We start from the raw sequence: 19,799 nt of genomic DNA, 5'->3' as shown, positions 1-19,799 counted from the left end.
AAAAAAAAAAAAAGGCAACATTAAATGACTTACTAAAAGTAACTGACTTATTGGTTGCAGGCACAGAATTAGCAAATGAGTTTCCTAAATGCCTAAGAATTTTGCCTAACACTTTCTTTTTCTAGCACTGACACATTTCATGTCTTAAGGTAAATAACTGTACTTTTTTGTATTTGGTGAGAAAAGTAACAAATTCACTCTAAATAAATTGATTTTTGCCCTGTAAAGAACAGGCCAAAAAGGGGAGAATTTAACCAAAGTTTCTAATATTTTATCCTTTACATTTGGAGAACAAGCCCTGGAAGCATAATGCTTAACTGCAAAGCCACCATAAAATTATCTTTAAATAATTAAATTAAGGAACATATTACACTTTCTTTAGGTTGTTGGAAAAACCTCTTGGTTAAAAATAATAAATTTTCTACTTGGTGTTGGAAAGCCTGTGCTTTAGACTGAATGTGAACTCAGTTTAGGCATCAGCCTTATGTCATTTAACCACTATGACAAGATATGACATGGTGGTAAATAATCTTACTTTCCAAGTAAAACGTTTAAATGGCTTTGCACTTCACATTGAGATGAGCAATTCATCATAAATTCTAAGCATAATAAAAAAAAAAGGCCAGCATAGGGACCTTGTTAAAACGGACAAGCCAGCTGTGTGGCTTATCTAGGTCCAGGTGTGACTTGCTGAAAGAGCACTTAACTCAGAATGCATTAGGGGCCCAACTCTGGCCCAGTGAGAGCGGAAATATTTCACACTCTCTTTACCTCACCCAAGTTACCCCAATCATCTAAACCAGCTGTGTGCAACCAGAGGAGAGAAAAGATAACAGTCTTTGCTTAACAGAAAGATTCTTCCTGTTTGCCTGATTCTGGTATCTTAAAATATAACACTTTACCCTGTTATTTTTTTTTAATTTTCCATAAAAGCAAAATTTTAGGCTTTAATAGAGAACAAAACCTTTTCAAAGTCCCTTAATTCACTATAAGTGTGTGGAGAACATTCGTTTGGTTTGTTTGTTTGTTTGTTTACCATGTTACTTTAACCCATTAAGTCCCAATTTTTCACCTCTGTCAATATTTCAGCAAAATTGATACAGAAACATCAAAAAAGGTTGGGGTAATAATCTATAGGTTATACATATTATATTAATTAATGTTTTATTATAGTATAATTATATTGTTATTATAATTATATATAATTATATTATGCATCATGTACTATAAGTTTTGTAGGTCTTTCTCATTTATGACAGTGGTATAAAATGGGTTAAAATATTTTGTGACTCAGGTTTCATGTTAGTGACTAAGACAATGTAGAATCAATTTTTGTCTTTCACACTAAAAGTGTAGAAGATATAAAGAGGTTACTGGTAAGCAATTATATCATCTTTAGGCTAAGAGACAAGACTTCATTCTGAAAAAAACAATTTTGTTAATGACCCCAATAATAATGAAATTCCATACACAAAATTGTGTATCACTTTTCTTTTCCTGGGTCTCATGGGTCATTATTTCATTTAATTGCAAAACCCTACCAGGCTTGGTGTTATTAATAACCCTAATGCCTTCATATGAGGAGAGAGCAGTTTCTCATTATTCCTTTTTCCATTTTGTTCTAGATTTATTAAAAGAAAAAATTTAGACAAATTAAATTTGTCAGAGTTTCTTTGAGAAAAGAATAATTCATGAATCAGGCAGCCCTGAGACCAGAAGAGGTTCTGAGAGCTCCACCCAAGAATGTGAGCAGAAACAGGAGCAAAACTGAGAAACCCCTATTGGGTTCTGTGTGATGAACTGGCTGCCCGTGATTGGTTGGTTGGTGTTAGCCTGTGGTTCATCACATACTCAAAGTGTGGAGAAAGCATCCTCCTAATTTAATTGAGTAGCCAGTATGATAAGACTTAGGATACTATATTAGTTTCCTAAGGCTGCCATAATAAATTACACAAGCTTCACGGCTTAAAACAAAAGAATTTTTTTCTCATATTTTTGGGGGTTACAGTCTGAAGTCAAGGTGTTAACAGGGCTGTGCCCCCGCCCCCCCCATGGCTCCAGGAGAGAAACAATCCTTCCTTGCTTCTTCCAGCTTCTAATGGCTCCTGGCAATGGAATTCCTTGGTTTTCAACTGCACCCTTTAATCCTGCTACTATTCTCACTTAGGTCCCTTTCCTGTAACTCTGTGTCTTTCTGTGTCCTCTCTCTTGAGGACTCCAGAATTGGACTTAGGATACACCCATTCAATTATCATTACCTCTTAGACTCTTATCCCAGGAATCAACTTTAGCAGAATTTTATTACACTAACTCTATTCATTCCAGCATCAAATATGCTGCATTTTAGTGTCATGTGATCACAATCATTTTAAGAAAAACAATGATTAATAATATCAAAAGGTATCAAAATCAGATTACATATGGGACTATCACTAAAGAAGCCTAACTTACTTTGCTCTCTTCTTTCTCAAAAATGGATGTTAGACTAGATCTCAGCAGGAAAATTTTTTTGTAGCTAAATGATGCTGGTGTTTTTGAAATTTTATTATTGTTTTTTGCTTGGCTTAGCACTAAAAATACTGTATATTGTGATCTCCTGTCACATGGAGGAACATCAACTAGAGAGATCTGGTTTTAAATTATTTAGGAAAATAACTACTCTGTATCATAAAGAGTAACTCTTTTCTTGTGTAATTCTTTTACAAATTTATGGTCATTTCACCAAATAATGACAGGGGCAGGGAGCAAATCATTTTTTTTTTTTTTAATGGGAGAAACATGATACTATTGGTGGTAATTTGGTCTGAGGACATTTGCAGGATTTTTGTACCATGTAGGATGTTGTGGTGTGGCTAGTTCTGTTCCAAGGCACATTTGAGTGTATGGCATTCCTTATATAATAATGTGGTTCCCAGCAGGCACCCAGGAGAGTGCCCATGAAAAGATTAAGCTAGGACAATAAAGTCAGGCTTCCTGAGCTCCAGAAGTAAACCTCCCTCATCATGGGTAACATTTTTTTCACAAGTATACACTCCTCTCCTTACCATTAAAATTTGTGACTAGCATTTGATGATATTCTAATCTCTAAAATGTCTCTATTCAAGCATTGCCATTAGGTGCTTGACATTAGACAAGTCAGCTTTCATGAGAATCACAGTTTGGTCATATATCTCATTTTAAAGTTTGGTTTCATTAAATATCAGCATTCGTTTGTGATTGTTAATCTCAGAACATAAAAATTTAATCAAATTAAACATTGTAAAGGCAGAGGTATATAGTAGCACCCAGCAGTAGTTGGCATGCGTAAATGCCTATTAGGATCCCTGGAAAAGCTATCATCTGGAAAACTGAAATTTCAGATGTGAGGGACAGAAGATGGGCTGAGGGGTGGGTCAGGCACTCTGATTCCTACAAACATGACCATATACTGCTTTTAAAATAAAATCTATGGTTTTAGTTCAGTTTGTCTTTTGAACATAACCTCTGTTAATTTCTTTCAGTTCTTTGTTTCAACACCAGTTTTCAGCTATGATGCCATTTCATACTACAAAATATTTAGCGACAAGGATGGCTACAAACATATTCACTATATCAAAGACTCTGTGGTACGTTCCTTCCAAGATTTATCTCCTCAAAGATCATTCACTTGAGGTTGCTCAAATAACGCTCAGATTCACACAACATAATGTTTGTCTTTTTATAGGAAAATGCTATTCAAATTACAAGTGGCAAGTGGGAGGCCATAAATATATTCAGAGTAACACAGGATTCACTGTAAGTACTGCATGAAGCACGATGCACCATTCAGGTTTTAATTGGCACCAACCGATGGACGTAAAAATGATACTGCACCATCTCTTCCAGTTAACTAAAAGAGCATTTCTGTTACTCTGTAGTTTAGTTCCTACAGCTCTGATTTCATTTAAGATTGTACATTCCTTAATAATTAGTCAATAGTCTTTCCTTTGGGAAAAAATTTTTAGTAGTCATTTTTATTCTGATACTTGACAGATAATTAAATGAAAAGTATAAAAATTTTAAAACAACAACTAATTCTCAAGACACGTTTTACTCTTCAGCACTTGAAGCAATGAGCAAGCTTCAAAATTCCAAGGGTGGGTAGCCCATAGACATGGAAAATATTTTGTAATGATTCATTGTTATCTAAGTTTAATATTACCATCTATAACATCTATTCATTATTGAGGAATTACTGTGTACCAGATATTATAAAGTAGAAATAATTTTCTCAAGTTTACAGATAAGAAAACTGATACTCATAAAATTTAATAAACTTGATCAAAAGCCACTCAGTGACAGATGAAGATTCAAAACTTAAACCCTATTAAATTTAAGGCTTTTGTTTTTATCCTTCAGTGGGAACGTTTTTCTTTTGGTTATTTCCTTCTTACTCCATCCTGAATACTGTCTAAAGAAACCATTTTGAAAGTATCATTTATGATAAAACTTCTCTAATCCCAATGTACATTTCCTGCCTATCACTTCTAATGCGGTCTAAATCCAGTACTCATAAACTGCCTGTGATTACCTCAAATTCATGGAGCAAAAGGTCAAAATCATTAGCCAAGCTCACTGGATAAACACCAGTCAAAAACCTATTGCTAATATGTGGAATTTTTGTGGGCAAGGGAGTTTGAACCTTATATCCAGCAGTCATTAAAATCTCTATAGTAAAGGGAGTGAAAAGATAAAAACGGATGGGAGATTAGGTTCATATATAATAGATTTAGGTGGTATAGAAAATTGAAGACAAGAAGACCCACGTATGTGTAAATGCCTTTGATCCCAGATACTGATGCTGAGGCAGGAAAATCACAAGTTCCAGGCCAGCCCAGGGAACTTAGTGAGACCCTATCTCAAAAAAAAAAAAAAAAAAAAAATGACACAGCTATGGTCATAAAATTGAACTGAGTTCTGAACTTGAATGATGACAATAAAAGGTATATTCAGAGGACAAATCTACTCTTACATCTTTTTTGTGTGACACTTAGCACTATGTCTGACACAGAGAAGGAGTTCAGTATACATTTGTTAAGACAGTTACCTGTGATATTAAGATGAATTTACAGAGGAATGAAAATTATATCCCTAAAGTGAATTTCCCACTTCAGAACTGTATTAAGACTGGTTAGAATGATACTCCCTGGATACTTAAGTTGTAAGGGTGCTCTCTCGTGGTGTGTTTTGCTTCTGGATAAATTAACATGCCTTAATGTGTGTGGTATCCCCATTTGGATGAGTTTCCCTGGTTCATGGCCAGCTTAGCTCCTATCGTGGTTACTATAAAATAAATTCAAACTGTATTCACAATCATAGACAAAATTAAATAATATAATACATGGAAACCAGTAGGCTTATTAGTTATGGAAAAGGAAAGCTATAATAATAATTTAAAATCATAGTTTATATCACATGGATCATAATGAATCAAAATATAATATACCTATAATAAAATGAGTTCTCAGCATAATTTAATCTTTCTCTGATAATTTAGAAGTCAGGATAAATACCCAAAATTCTGTTATGAATAACAGTGATTTGTGCACATAACTGCCAATTAATAACTTTATTAAGTGAATGCTTGCCTGTATTTTTTACTCTACTAATATTAGTAACAATACTATAATCATTTAATCATCAATACTTAATAATTTCTGAATACATTTTCAGGTTTTATTCTAGCAATGAATTCGAAGGTTACCCTGGAAGAAGAAATATCTACAGGTAAATTATACCAATTCATTCTTTTATTTATATATATTGATATTTAAATAAAAATGTCATAATCCCCAGGAGAAGTAGGATATTTTTAAAGTATGAAACTTAATAAATAAAAATTATTTATAATATAAAACATTCAGGGAACATTGTTTTCTACTACATCAGAATAAAAAACATACATTTTTAGTCATTTCAAAATGTTCATTTTCAAAAGGAAAAAACAGTAAATTCTAATGTTAATATAAATACTGTTATTTATATGATATTAAATATTTCAACAACATTTGGAGGTAATTAAGGACATCTATTTATTTAACACATTTTATTGTGTTCCTACTATGTGTCAGGTATTGTTTTTATTCCATAAGATGTGATTTGTTTTATTATGTCTCACTTTGGCGTAAGTCATCTCTCTTCTTGCATTAATGTCCTTCTGATGGCTGGAATGGTGCCCTCAGCACTCCTTCTGGATGAAGAAATAGAACCAATAGTTACCATGTGCTAGTAGTCCACTATCTGCCAGGCACTTCTTATCTGATTTGTATCTATAACTTTATTTAATCCTCATGACTCTGAGATATGTGGGGTTATTAAAGCCACAATCTGTACCTGGACATTCTGACCTCTGAGTCCTTGTTAACTCCCTCCCTTTCGTTTCCAATGACACACTAAAACATGAACATGAAAACTAACTATAAAGGAGAAATTAGAAGTTTTCCTGTGTCATATTCTTCTGTCCCCTCCTGGATCTTGCTCTTCCCTTAGCTGTTGGAGAGCATCCTCCTCTGGAGTGAGCCATGTCTCCGTCTACTCTCTGCCATGCCCAAGGCAAGGTCAGGGGACAGTAGAAGGAACTCTGAGGTGGCACAGTAACCCTGACAGCCACTATGGGGTTGTGGCCCTGCCTATACGCTGGCATAACATCATCTATTTTCTCCCAAGTGAGATTGTAATTCTGAGAGTTTGCTGAAAGGCCTAGGAGTCTTATCTATTAAAATCAATTGCTTCATTCAGGAAACACACAGAAGCTCTGCTGGGGTGAGTGTAGGGCCACTGTGGAAGGTGCAGGCTGGCTTGGCTAGGGATATGAGGAGGGAGCATTCTCAGTCTGAGTTTCAAGTCCAAATTTCTGCTGAAAGGAATCAAAGGTACATAGAATCATGGCTGCTTATTTCCAATTTTCTTATTAGCATTTTCCCTTCCCAGGTTTATGATTAGAATAAGAACCCCTTTCTTAGTGACACTGCTACATTTTCCTTGCATGTTTTGCCATGGGGTAGAAAAAGAGATGGGAAGATGAAGAGCTATGGATTCCCAACCCCTCCATAAAGTGATTATGGGAAGTGTCTACCTCATTTCCATGGAAAGTCTTAGACGTTTCTCCTACTTTAGGAAAAGCACACAGGGCTTCTCCCTCAAGTTTATGCCTCTTCAGGCACAAGTGGATCAAAAATCAAACTACATCAAAATACTGTGATTCCCCTTTACTTTAAATGATATTGGCAACCGAAAAATAGAGTGGGTTTGATGTCAATATGTAAATTAGTCACTTTACATGGAGTAGTACATTTTGATAAATACAATCTCAAAATTTTAGCTTAGTTTTATTTTCATTTCCCTCTAGAATTAGCATTGGAAGCTATCCTCCGAGCAAGAAGTGTGTTACTTGCCATCTAAGGAAAGAAAGGTGCCAATATTACACAGCAAGTTTCAGCGACTATGCCAAGTACTATGCACTCGTCTGTTACGGTAGGTGATGGCCCTACCACCAGCATGCCACCCCACTCCACTGTCCTTGCCCTTGTCACCACCATCTGGTCTGTTCTCAGCTGCAGGTACTGAGTGCTCTTTACATGTAAGGCTCTTATCTAATGCTAAGGAAAGCAATGAAAGCAAGGTAGGAAGGTACTGTTATAAACGATATTTTATACTTAAGGAAACAGAATAACTTGCCAAAGGTGTGCACTGCTGTTAACCACCAGCCATACTGAAGCAAGAATCCGTTGCTTCTAAATCCCATGCTCTTAACCACCATGTGCCATAGCACCATGATGTTGCATTCAAACACAGTCTCCCCCTGACTATGGCAGGGGCAATATCATAGAAAGAAGCACTCTCTGGTAAAATGGTTGCTGGACTTTGGGCCTCATTTGCTGGAGAAACGTCAAACTCCTACATCCAGTAGTAAGAACAATGACCTAGAGGCCTGAGATCTTTCCTTGGAGGCTGATCTTACTTCCAACTTCTGTTTCAATGGGGATAGAAAATGAACCTTTGTCATTCTGTACACCCTTTCAAACTTTGAATGGTATCTTAAGTAATTGAGTCAAGTATAAAATAATCACTTCCTGGTTTCCAGGTTGTGGGTTCATTTCTTGAATAATTTCTATTCTAATAGTTTTATTCAAGTTTTATCTTGAACATGCGACAAATAGTAAAACAGGCTAAGATAACACTATAGATCAATTCAATTTGTTGAGATCTCAGTAGTCATCACAGAGTTTTGGAAAACTGGATTTGAAAATCTCTGATTTGCCCATTTCTGTCTCCTCCCCTTAGCTAATCCCCAATTTTGGAGTAGGGATTAAAGCATTTGGTGTAAGATCATACGAAATGTGTGCTGCCCTCGCATTTCTGGTATCAACTCCCTATATCGGAGAGCATGGCTTGGAGAACACATAGAATCTCTGATTAAGATCCCTGCTAAGTTGCAGAGTTCCCTGAAAAGAGAACCAGAATGAAGGACACCTGACATGCCACTTCCCTCAATCCAACCACCTGGGCCTAGAACCTGAACCACAGTTCATTTGACTATGTGGACATGAATAAGCATTTTAACCCAAATGCCTCCTTCAAGATGGCACAAGATGTCAGTTTTAAATAACACTGTCATAAAGCGTTTGGTCAGTGGTATCTTTCAAATGTCAAGAGATTGTTGTTCATGACCATATGTGCTGATTGTGGCTATGGCATTCAAAGGTATACATTAAATATCCCTCTCAAGTTCTATAAAACATTTTTCAACCAAAGCTCTATATTTATGTAACATGTATTCAAAGCTTATGTGCCAGGCACACAGCATCGTTGAGCTAACCACACTGAGTCAACTGTTTATCTGTCTTTCTCTCCTGGAAAGCAGGAGCTGCTTTCTTTTAATCTTTGTATACATAAGGCCAAGAAGAATGTCTAATGCATACTAGCCATTCAGTATTTGGAGACTGAACATAGGTGCTAGGGAGTATCATAGCATTGCGGTCTTTTGCAAAGTCTACCGAGAAACTTGTATTGTGCTGATGCATTTGCTGATAAAGGCATCAGTGACACTATATTAATGTACCTGCATTTATATTGACATGCACTCTGTAATTGAATAATGTTTTAGAAAGCACTCTACCACATGTTACATCATTTTGACTCCCTAATATCTACTTGAGACTAAATGCCTACTAAAGAAATAAGAAATCAAAGACTAAGCTCTCATCAAAAGTTGGTGGAAGAGTCCTTTCTAGAACTTGAATCGCCTGACTTTTCCACCACTCACTCTTCCTCGGCAGTATGGTAATTTCCCATTTAGCAAAAAATATACTGTGTGGGAAGCATCACATCGTCTGGTGTTTTTGAAGCTCCAGTAAAATGAGTCACTGCACCATCATAGGAAAAACCTTGAAATCTTTCCCTTTAGGACTAAGAGTAAAGCCTCATTATGTAACTTCAAACTCTCCAAAAGGGTGCTAAGTCCCAGATGACAAGATTAAAGCAGGTGAAATCACATTGATGATGCTGATGGAACAAAAGGGATGTGATATAGGAATTCTAGACAACAGGTACTCAGGCCTTTAGGACCTTATCCTCGGGCTACAGTGTCAAGAGCAGTCAGTCATTAGTTTGACTCATAGTTTAGACAAAAAAAGAAATGCAAGGTTTTCGTTACTGGAACTGCAGTATGGGTGCTGATTGGTTAAAGTCTAGAAGTTTATATTTCTGGCTCATGTCTTTCCCTTCTGGCCCAAAAGGTCATCAGCATACTTTGTCACTTTTGATATCTTTGAAGAAAAACTAACCTAAATGAAAATCTCTGCAATTACATGCTATAAAACTCTAAGATTCCACACAAGAACTTTGGTTTTTGAGACAGTTAATGAAATCTGTTTGCTCCAGCCCAAGTTTGACTAAGGTGTCAGGCAAGAAATCAAAATGTTAACTTTATTATTTATAAAGGCTAGTTGGAAAATGTGACTGAGGTGTGTGGCTTCCTAATATTGCCCCACAGAATTATAATTGTCCCCACAGATATGGGTACAATGGAACATCTATAGGTTTACCCCATAGCGTGTGGCATTATCACACTTACAGTTCTGAGGAATAGATCGAAAGCATGTTCTCAGAAGACATAAAGATGCCAGGAGCAGACAGAAGAAACTATTCATAGCCAGGTCTTCCCAGAATTCATCTAGAAAGTCACCCCTCCTCTGCTTTGCTTGGGGTCAAGGGTACTTCTCTGATCCTGTTCCCTCTACACAGAAGGAAGTACTGGGGTGGCAGGAACATCTACCTTACCCTCCACATGTGTTGCCTGTTTAACCCATCGACTGCCTGAGCAGTCTTTAAGACTGACTTTCTTTAAGAGTGCAATTCCAGCTATTATTTGATTCTACAAGTCAAGTGAATGATAGATAATTGGTATTTATTTATAGATCTTGTTAAAATGACCAATTTCTGCACACAGAAGCTGAAGTCTACTTTGGAATGTGTAGTGGACGTTGGTGCCAGCCAGATCCACTCCCACCATCTCAAGAACTGATTCACTAAAATTTCTCCAGCTTATGAGGGTGCCCTTGGCTGTGGGCTTATAACTGAGTCCCCCTCTACAGATTATTCTAGTCCCAGGCCACATGCAATGACTACATTCCATGATAGGGGATAAAAGCCTGCCCTGCTGTCCTGAAAGAACAAATCTGCTGACTAGTTAGTTCCAGAGATCTGCAGAGTTAGGCTGGGGTATCTATGTGACAGTACTGAAGCCCATCTTCCCTTCCTGCCACATCCTTCCACACTAGCCTCACAAGTGTGCCTCTAAAGGCCTCCCTTTCCACCATGAACTTCTGACCTACAAACCTTCTGTATCCCAGGGAACGAGACATGAAACAGCATATTTATAAAAGAATATATTCTAGATCAATTTATTTCTGCATGTTGTCATTACATAGAGGAAAACAATGCTGAATTTATCCAACAAAATAAACTGAACATGGAATCAGAAAGCCAGATTCAAAATATGATCTGGGTATGGATGAAGTACTGATAAAGACACAGCTAAAACAGGCCCAACGGAGTGTGACATCTTCCCAGAAGGACATTTGCCAGGGCGTCTTCAGGGGCCCCTTTGTGTAATTAGATTTTAAACATTCAGGATCACTCTCAGAAAGTGTTCGTATAAGTAATGCTTCTCTTATCTTTGTTCTTTGGGCTCTGATCTCATGTGTTGTTTAAATGTAACAAATGTGATGTTATTTCTCCATGGGAAAAAATTACTACAGAATTAAAGAAGGTACTTGAACTTGAAACTAATCTCAAATACTGCCAGCAGTCCTTGTTGAAAACACAGTGTGATTTTAACACTAAGCCATGTTTTTGCTTCTGTCTTGCTCACAGGTCCAGGCCTCCCCATTTCCACCCTTCATGATGGTCACACAGATCAAGGTAACTCCCTTGCATGCTGCTGGCTTGTCTAAAAGCATCCTGAATTCTCAGTGATACTCCACTAGAGAGAGCAGGACAGTGGCCTCACACAAACAAGAGGAACTGTGATGGAATCCTGTTAGCATACAACTTATTATTACACAGATCAGGATATTATTTGACTCAAGCCTGATCACATGGAATTCAATGACTATTTGCAGTAAGAATCTGGCATAATGCAAATAAATTATATCATAGGGATTAATTCTATCTTCCCCAACTGGCCTTATAAAAAGCACAGATTCAAATTGGAAAGAAACAGAATATTCAGTACACTTTCCTTCCCAAAAAAGAATTCCTGTTTTGCGGGGAAGCTTTTGCTTTGGGGGGTTTTGTTGTTGTTTTGTAACATCCCAAATGAGACAAATTCTAGATATAACTTCTCCAGTTCAGAACAGAGGGTGACTATCATTCTAGCTTTTTTTTTTTTTTTTTTTTTAACAACTACATCACTCTAGTTGCCACATATGAAAGCCCTGAAATTTGGAGGCTCTTTCCATTTTCAACTGCTATTGAGACAGCCCTCCTGTGCCCTAAATTTGTGATATTGGTTCAAGATAGTTCACAGCTCAGAGATGACTGCTTTTGCTCTCAACAGAGTTTCCAAGGGCCTAATTGCTTTGATATTCATCCAGCTGATTCTCCATTATCTTTTGATTTGCTATTAAACAGTGTCATATGGTTGGAGTTGTTGGAGAGCAGGGACAGTGAGGGACATGCAGATGTCACTTCCTTCAACACTCATGCCTACAGTTGTCTCTGGTCAGCTTTGGTGACAAGTTAGGATGCTTACTATAAGATTAGTTTGACTAATGGCTTAAGTATAGGTAAAAATAAAATCATAAGGAAAATCAGAGTTCATTCAGGATCTCTAAATAGGACCCACATTGTAATACAGAACTACTGTGAATCTAGTTTCATTTTGTGGTGTTTTAACTTTGCATCTAATAATGAAATGCTTTTAAGAATAATAGATTCATAATTTGGCTCATCTCAACCTTCAGTGAGAGAAATTTTAAAGTACTGTACTTCCAAGTCCTAAGTTTTCTTTTAATGCAAAACACCATAGATATAAAATTCCCAATTTATCCTGACTGTAAAATAAAACTCAGCTATTTTTTTCCCATAGCATGAATTTCTATATCATAGCATTTTTTTCTCCTAGTGTACTGGTCGTATTTGTTGCAGATGCTAAACTGTGTACTGCTTTTGAGATTTTATTACTTCACTGAATGCTTGTCAAGTAGGTACAGTGTTTGTGTCACTCTCGACATACATCATCTGTGTTTTTATATTTTCTAATTCACAATAAAGCACTCAAATTCTTTTAGATCACAGTTCTGCGAGCTTGCCTTATATTGAAATCCTTCTACTATGTTTACCATTAATGCAGTTTATCAGGTCTTCCCCAGAGATTCCAATCTAGTAGATCTTGGATTGTGTTTTGAATCTGTACCTTTCATAAATGTCCAGCTACTGTTTTACAGTTAGTGCTGTATCTTCTATTTATATATAGTTATTCTACCCACTTTCATTGCATTTGGTGCCAGCAATTTTCATTCAAAAAATATTTATTGGGCACATTACCAAATTAAGCTCGACACTGTGCTAGTTTACTAGATCTCTAAAATGATAGATACTGGGCTAGAAGTATCCGTGTTCTCAAGGAAGTGGGGGATGCAATTATGTGAATGGGAAGTTACAGGAAAGTAAGATAATATTCTAAAAGAGAAGAAATACAGAAAAAAAATGAATGCAGACAGAGCACCACATCTGACTTGTTTTGGGGGGTGGGGGCATGGAACATATTTCCTAATGGTAGCTATATCTAATTTGAGGCTCATGAATATGAGAGAGCAATTGATACTGCTTAAGTGGTTGGCTTGGTCAAGTTGAATGAAATTTGTGCTTTTTGCTGGAAAAAAGGACTCACAATGGAAAATGAATTTTGGACTCACTTTGGGAAGATGATGGATTTTCCTTTGAATGTTGTGTTCAGCATACTGACTGGATATTTAAATAGAGCTGTCCTAAAGTGACATAGTTTTAGATCTGCATGTCAGAGCATTAATTTGTACTGAAGATGATGATCAAGATGTCATTAGTTTATGGAATAGCTGGTTACAAAGGCTTTGGAAATGGATGAGATCAGCAGAATTGTAAAAATGGGGGTTGGATGGGGTTAGTGGAAAGTGGATCTAGAATAAAACCATGTAGAACATCAACACATGAGAAATGGAAAAATAAAATGATGCTGTAAGGGAACAGCTGTGAGGGACAATCCTGAGAGTATGGTGTCATAGAAGGCAGGGGAGGAAAAGGGCTCAAGAAGGTGGATGTGCATTGCTGTGTCAAATGCTGCAGAAAGTGAAGCTTGACCAACTCTAAATTAATGGATTTAGCTACAAGGAGATTGATGTTACTTTGGTCAGAGCAGTTTCAGTCTAGCAGTGGAGGTGGAAGCCAAATGGAAGTAAAGGTAGGCCTATGTAAGAGATATAGAAGGAGTAGACCTGATTGTGTTGAGAAGAGAAGAGAGTAGGATGATGGCTGGAAGTGGTGATTGATGGAGTTTTAATTTTGTTTTTGAAAGATGATAAATACTTGAGTATGATTAAATGCTGATGGAAGAAATTAGGAAACAAAAAGGAGGTTGAAGAAACAGAGAAGGGAGTCCAGTAAGAAGTTGGGAGGAGATGGAGTCCAGAGACAGGTAAAGAGATCAATCTCTTGTGTTGTGATGGTAGAGAATGAAGAAAGTACTGGCATAATTGAATGAAATCTGTAAGCATTATGGAAGAGAGGGCAGTGGTTTCATTTTCCTTGCAAAGATGAAGGTCATTTGAAAAATAGCAGATAGTATTTGAACCAGATGCTATGGAAACCTAGAAGAAATGACATTGACATTGAGGGCCCCGTTGAAACTTAGTTGCTTTGGGCAAGGAAGGTTCTCATTAAAATTAAGCTACTGACTGAATGGCCTCACTTATCAGTTTTTCCACAAATTCCTCACATAAGTTAACTAATGAGCAATATTGCATTTTCATATGATTTTAACAAAAATCAAATACTAAAGCCATCATTCTTAAACTTAATTCATCATAATGAAGATTCTACAAACCAGGCATGGTGGTGAACACCTATAATCCCAGCAGTTTGGGAGGCTGAGACAGGAGGATCACAAGATGAAAGTCAGCCTCAGCAACCTAGTGATGTCAAAAGCAACCCTATCTCAAAATAAAAAATAAAGGGCTGGGGTTGTGGCTCAGCAGTTAAGCACCTCTGGGTTCAATTCCTGGTATTAAATAATAAATAAATAAACACTCTATGAATACATATGAAGCACATACTACATGTCAGTGCATTGGGTACTGAGTACACAATGACAAGTGAAGAAAAATAAAGGGTGCCATCTGTACTATCCACTCCTTGCAGGTTACAGGCTTTCAATTCAAAGCCTGATAAAGAAGTCCAGCTATCACCTTTCACTTCCCTTATAACCCTATGAAATTCCATTTGTGCTTCAAAAAGTCGGAAAATTTCCCAATCACTATCCCTAAAAATATAACTCTGATTGTAGAGACATTAGTTAGCTTTTTAGTTAAATTTAGCATTTCATTGTCATGAATCAGAAGAGTTCAATGGATAGAAACAAACTGGAGAAGGAGTCAAAGTGATACCAACCTGGTAACACCTCCTATTTCTAGTACTTGGTAAAATAACAAAAATAGCAACCAATGAAATCATTCAATCCAGCAATCAATAATCAAACATTCTGTGTGCTTGCTCCATGTAGAATTCACTTTATTCACATACAGAATCCATAAAAGGAAAGTGAAGTTGGCTCTACTCAGAATTGTGTACTCAATTTGTTTATTCATTCATTTATTTATTTTTGGTTTCAATTTTTAAGGTGTAACAAGTATCTGTTTTCTGATGGCTTACCCAAAGCTATTGTGAAATTTAATATGCATCTTATACAAATCCTACCCAAAACATCCATACTTGTGCTAAGATTAAATATAACATGTTGGAGCAAAATGCCCTGAGTATATGAAAACTGATAGTTACAAGAGAAGTGGTTTGGCAAACTTATTGTAGTCACAAGTCTCCACTTCGCTATTTTCAGGAAACATTTTTTCAAAATGACAAATGAATAAGAAGTCTTCAGGATAGCTTATGTAGTAATCACCATATTTCATAAGTCAATCTAGTCCCCAAACTCCACATATTATGCAAAAGACAAACTTTTTATCTAGAAGATGCTGGCGTCAGTCCTATATCAATATAAACCTGATGAAAAAAGCCCTCCATTTCTGGAAAACTATTTGCATGTCTCATCGATCTCTAATATTCAGGAGATCAATGAATTTATTCAGTTGCTAAAATTAAAGTGTGAAACACAACTGGGCTCAAGTAAAAACAGCAGTTTTCAGATCTTTTAAGATGTAAGACAAAAAGAGCATAATGCATTTACATGTTGTTGTTTTACAGATATATACATATGTACATATGTATATGCATATATTATGAAAGGATTTGGTTATTGAATAACACATTGTTATTCAGTTACAAAAAAAAGAGAACTTCTTAGATTAAGTGCAGTAGGAAAAGGTCAAGAATAGATATGAAAATCATAGAGATAGTATTTGTCTTCACTCCTGAAAAATTTTAAATTCTGGAACTTCCCAGTTAATTCTTTTGAATTTGAGGGCTCAACAATTTTCATTTTGTATTTACTACTTATTTTTTAATGGATGATGGAAGAAATGTCACCTACTTAGGTCCTGGCTTTAAAGTGGAAAAAAGCAATAATTGAAGATGGGAAAATGTGTTGAATTAACATTGTTGCTTCTGTGATATTGCTGAAAATGTCAGAAATTACAATGCCATAAGGATCAGCATAGGAAGCTGTGATTGAAATGTGATGTCCTTCATAAATTTGTATCTGTTCTGAAGACTGGTTTAAAACTGCTCGTCAATATGAAATCTCCTAAGGAAGCCTTAACCTGTTTCAGTTTTATCTGTATTAAAGACAAAGGAATTTTAAGAAAGAAATTATTTATGGAAACATTATTAATTAAAAATAAACATTTTATTTTTTAAGAAATTAAAATCTTAGAAGAAAACAAAGAATTGGAAAATGCTTTGAAAACTATCCAGCTACCTAAAGAGGAAATGAAGAAGCTCGAAGTGAATGAAATTAGTAAGATCTTTTAAAAACTTCTCCCTTATCAATATGAAGTTGAATAATTTTCCTGCTTTAAAATTTTTAGGGTAAATGTTATGGTCCAAACTCTCTGACCTATTAGAGGCTTTTGTTTAAAACGGTCTTATTACAATGATATTTAGTTTTGCTAAACATTTTTAATGTGGTTATGAATACAGTTGATCTTATACTTTTCCAGAACTCTCTTGCAACTGACATTTTTTAAAAAGATCTAATCTAATTTTAATTTTAGAAAGTCTGCTTCTAGAACAAACAGTAATTTAAGCTTTCTAGTCCTTTGTAAATTAGATATAATATATGTAACAAAAATCAATTTAAAATATATTCTTAATTCCTATTGACTTACTAGCTGTGTATTTCTTTTTTGGTGTATATTGTTATTAAAGAAAATAAATGATATCGTGAATGTTGTGAAATAAAGATCGTATTCCTTTTTTTCCCCAAAGCATTGTGGTACAAGATGATTCTTCCTCCTCAATTTGACAGATCAAAGAAGTATCCCTTGCTAATTCAAGTGTATGTAATATTTTCTTTGGTGTAAAATCTATTTACTGAAAATATGTTGGATGAAATACACATTTATGAAATAGAATGAACCATTCTCCTTGGTAACAGTTCCTATTGATGCTGTTTTTATATATTCCTCAACTAATCAGAGTAAATAAAATATGGTTATTTAAAATAGATTGAGGAAGTTTTGAGATTTTAGATGGACTTGCCTGCGATTTCTGTGTTGAATTTCCTTTGCATGGCAAATTGCCGAATGTGTCAGAATACCTTTGAGATAGAGAAATTGCAGCCAAAAAAATATTGTAAATCATCTTAACATCTTATGTAATTGAGTTAGAAATGAAATAAAGGAATGGAATACATTTAGTGGAATCACACCCAAAATCAGTGCTGACCTACACACAATTTGCTTAAAACACCATGCATTTTTTTTAGTATATCTTATGTCTGCTTTTAGCAAGTGGCAGGTGGCAGAAATGACGAAAAACCCACACATATTCCTTGAAATGCCAACCCTAGATGTATCCGTTTTGGGGAATAGGAGAGGCTGTGTCCCAAAACAACTTCCTTGTAGCAAACCTCTGGGAAAAGCCTGGTCTCTTGATTTTGAGCCAATTCTAATGCCATTGTTATTAAAATTTTTTCATATAATTGTTCTGGGAATTACTAGAGGCAAGGCTAGGCCAGTATGGGAAATGGATTATTATAAAGATTCTGAGATTCTTTTTTTCCCCTCCCACTAGGTATGGTGGTCCCTGCAGTCAGAGTGTGAGGTCTGTGTTTGCTATTAATTGGATATCTTATCTTGCAAGTAAGGAAGGTATGGTCATTGCCTTGGTGGATGGTCGAGGCACAGCTTTCCAAGGTGACAAACTCTTGTATGCAGTTTATCGAAAGCTGGGTGTTTATGAAGTTGAGGACCAGATTACAGCTGTCAGGTGAGCACCTTCTCATTAAAAATGACATCAACATGAAACAAATATTATTAATCACTACTGTGTTTCTCCATCCTTTTGTTGTTGTGGTGGTGATGGTTTGTTTGTTTGCAGTTCTGTGGATGAACCCTGGGCCTCATTCATAGTAGCTAAGTGCTCTGCCACTGAGTCACATCCTCAGTCCCATTCCTTCATTCTTAAGGACTTAATTCTGTTTGTGTATTTTCCTACCTTGATCTAAAACTATCATTACTCTTAAAGAGATATTTTGCTAGATACAGGAAAAATTTATTCATGGAAGGGATCTAATAAATATATAGAAAAACTTTTTATAGTGCTAAGTGACACATCTTTTTCATTGTGTCAGTTATTGCAATATCTTTTCATTTATGGCTCACAATTCATAGAAAATTTTGTGTAACTCTAGCAATAATCTTCAGAAAACCAAAGATCTGAATTTGCACAAGCACTGTGAATTCTCTTAAGTTTAGAAATAACTCAAGATTTCATGAGCACTACATATTTTTAGGTTTGGGTATTTATTTGTGGTTAAACTACACGTCAAGTTCAGCTATGCTAGCATAAAAGTTTTTGCCTATTTTTACTTAACAAAAACATTTTATATAATAAAATAATATTATAAAACATTTAGTGGGAAGACAGATTCATAATCTGGTTTCTTATTATCAAGTGTATTTTCAACCACAATTTACAGTTCAATCATATTTTTGTGAAACAAAAAGAACATTGCCACCAAAATTGCTGTTTCTTTGGAAACACTATACAGGATTCTTCTGGTTATTTCTCTAACTGTTGGGTTTCTGTCATTAGAGTGTAAGTCAGTGAGTTATAGAATGGTTGTTTATAAATCTAAAAGCTACATTATAATTATAATTGTACTCCCAGCCATGGATGATTTTGCATGCATGACAGTTGAAGGTTAAACACTGATTCACAGCAAAGCAACTTAGAAATTTTATTAGTGTATTTTTATCACCTATTGCCATTAATAGTTACTGATTTCAAAGTAGTACACACAACTCAGATTGTATTTAACAGCTAGGATCCAAGCCCAGATAATAAATAAAACTGTTGTGTTTTAATCTCTAATCAAAGCAGAAGAGTTTAGATTCACAAGTAATTACTTTAAAAACAGAAAGATTCTAATAACTTACATATTTTATATGTTTCTTCCATTCTGTGAACAGTTCTATACACATAATATTTCAATTAAAAAGTCTATTTGAGCCGGGCGTGGTGGTGCATGCATGTAATCCCAGTCACTTGGGAGGCTGAGGCAGGAGGATCATAAGTTCAAAACCAGCCTCAGCAAAGTGAGGCACTAAGCTACTCAGTGAGACCCTGTTTCTAAATAGAATACAAAATAGTGCTGGGGATGTGGCTCAGTGGTCGAGTGCACCCGAGTTCGATCCCCGGTATGCCCCCCCAAAAAAAGTCTTTCAATAAAATAAGGCAAATGAATAAATAGGTTATTAAATAACATGAAAATCAATGTGCATAATTAACCCCTTGCTTCTAGAAACCTCTCTGATTCTCACTGATCCATATTTTTTGTGTTTTCACTATTAATTTCTTTGGAGGAATTTTGTCCCACCAAGACATCAGTTTCTTGTATAAGGACT

At 35.7% G+C, this 19,799-nt stretch overlaps 1 protein-coding gene across 2 annotated transcripts in view; it reads left to right on the top strand.

Moving 5' to 3' along the window:
• Window positions 1-19,799, top strand: part of Fap (fibroblast activation protein alpha) — a 70,650-nt gene that overhangs the window by 35,797 nt on the left and 15,054 nt on the right. For both annotated transcript variants that reach the window (XM_047545363.1, XM_047545362.1), the window contains exons 13-20: window positions 3,501-3,605; window positions 3,704-3,774; window positions 5,692-5,745; window positions 7,367-7,491; window positions 11,395-11,442; window positions 16,589-16,687; window positions 17,158-17,227; window positions 17,965-18,159. In XM_047545363.1, coding sequence (XP_047401319.1) covers window positions 3,501-3,605; window positions 3,704-3,774; window positions 5,692-5,745; window positions 7,367-7,491; window positions 11,395-11,442; window positions 16,589-16,687; window positions 17,158-17,227; window positions 17,965-18,159 — 767 coding nt within the window. The remainder of the gene's footprint in view (window positions 1-3,500; window positions 3,606-3,703; window positions 3,775-5,691; window positions 5,746-7,366; window positions 7,492-11,394; window positions 11,443-16,588; window positions 16,688-17,157; window positions 17,228-17,964; window positions 18,160-19,799) is intronic.

The sequence above is a fragment of the Sciurus carolinensis genome, chromosome 3, assembly GCF_902686445.1.
Source record: "Sciurus carolinensis chromosome 3, mSciCar1.2, whole genome shotgun sequence".
Lineage (NCBI taxonomy): Eukaryota > Metazoa > Chordata > Mammalia > Rodentia > Sciuridae > Sciurus > Sciurus carolinensis.
The sequence above is the reverse complement of the archived record's forward strand: the minus strand, read 5'-3'. Positions and strand labels throughout refer to the sequence as shown.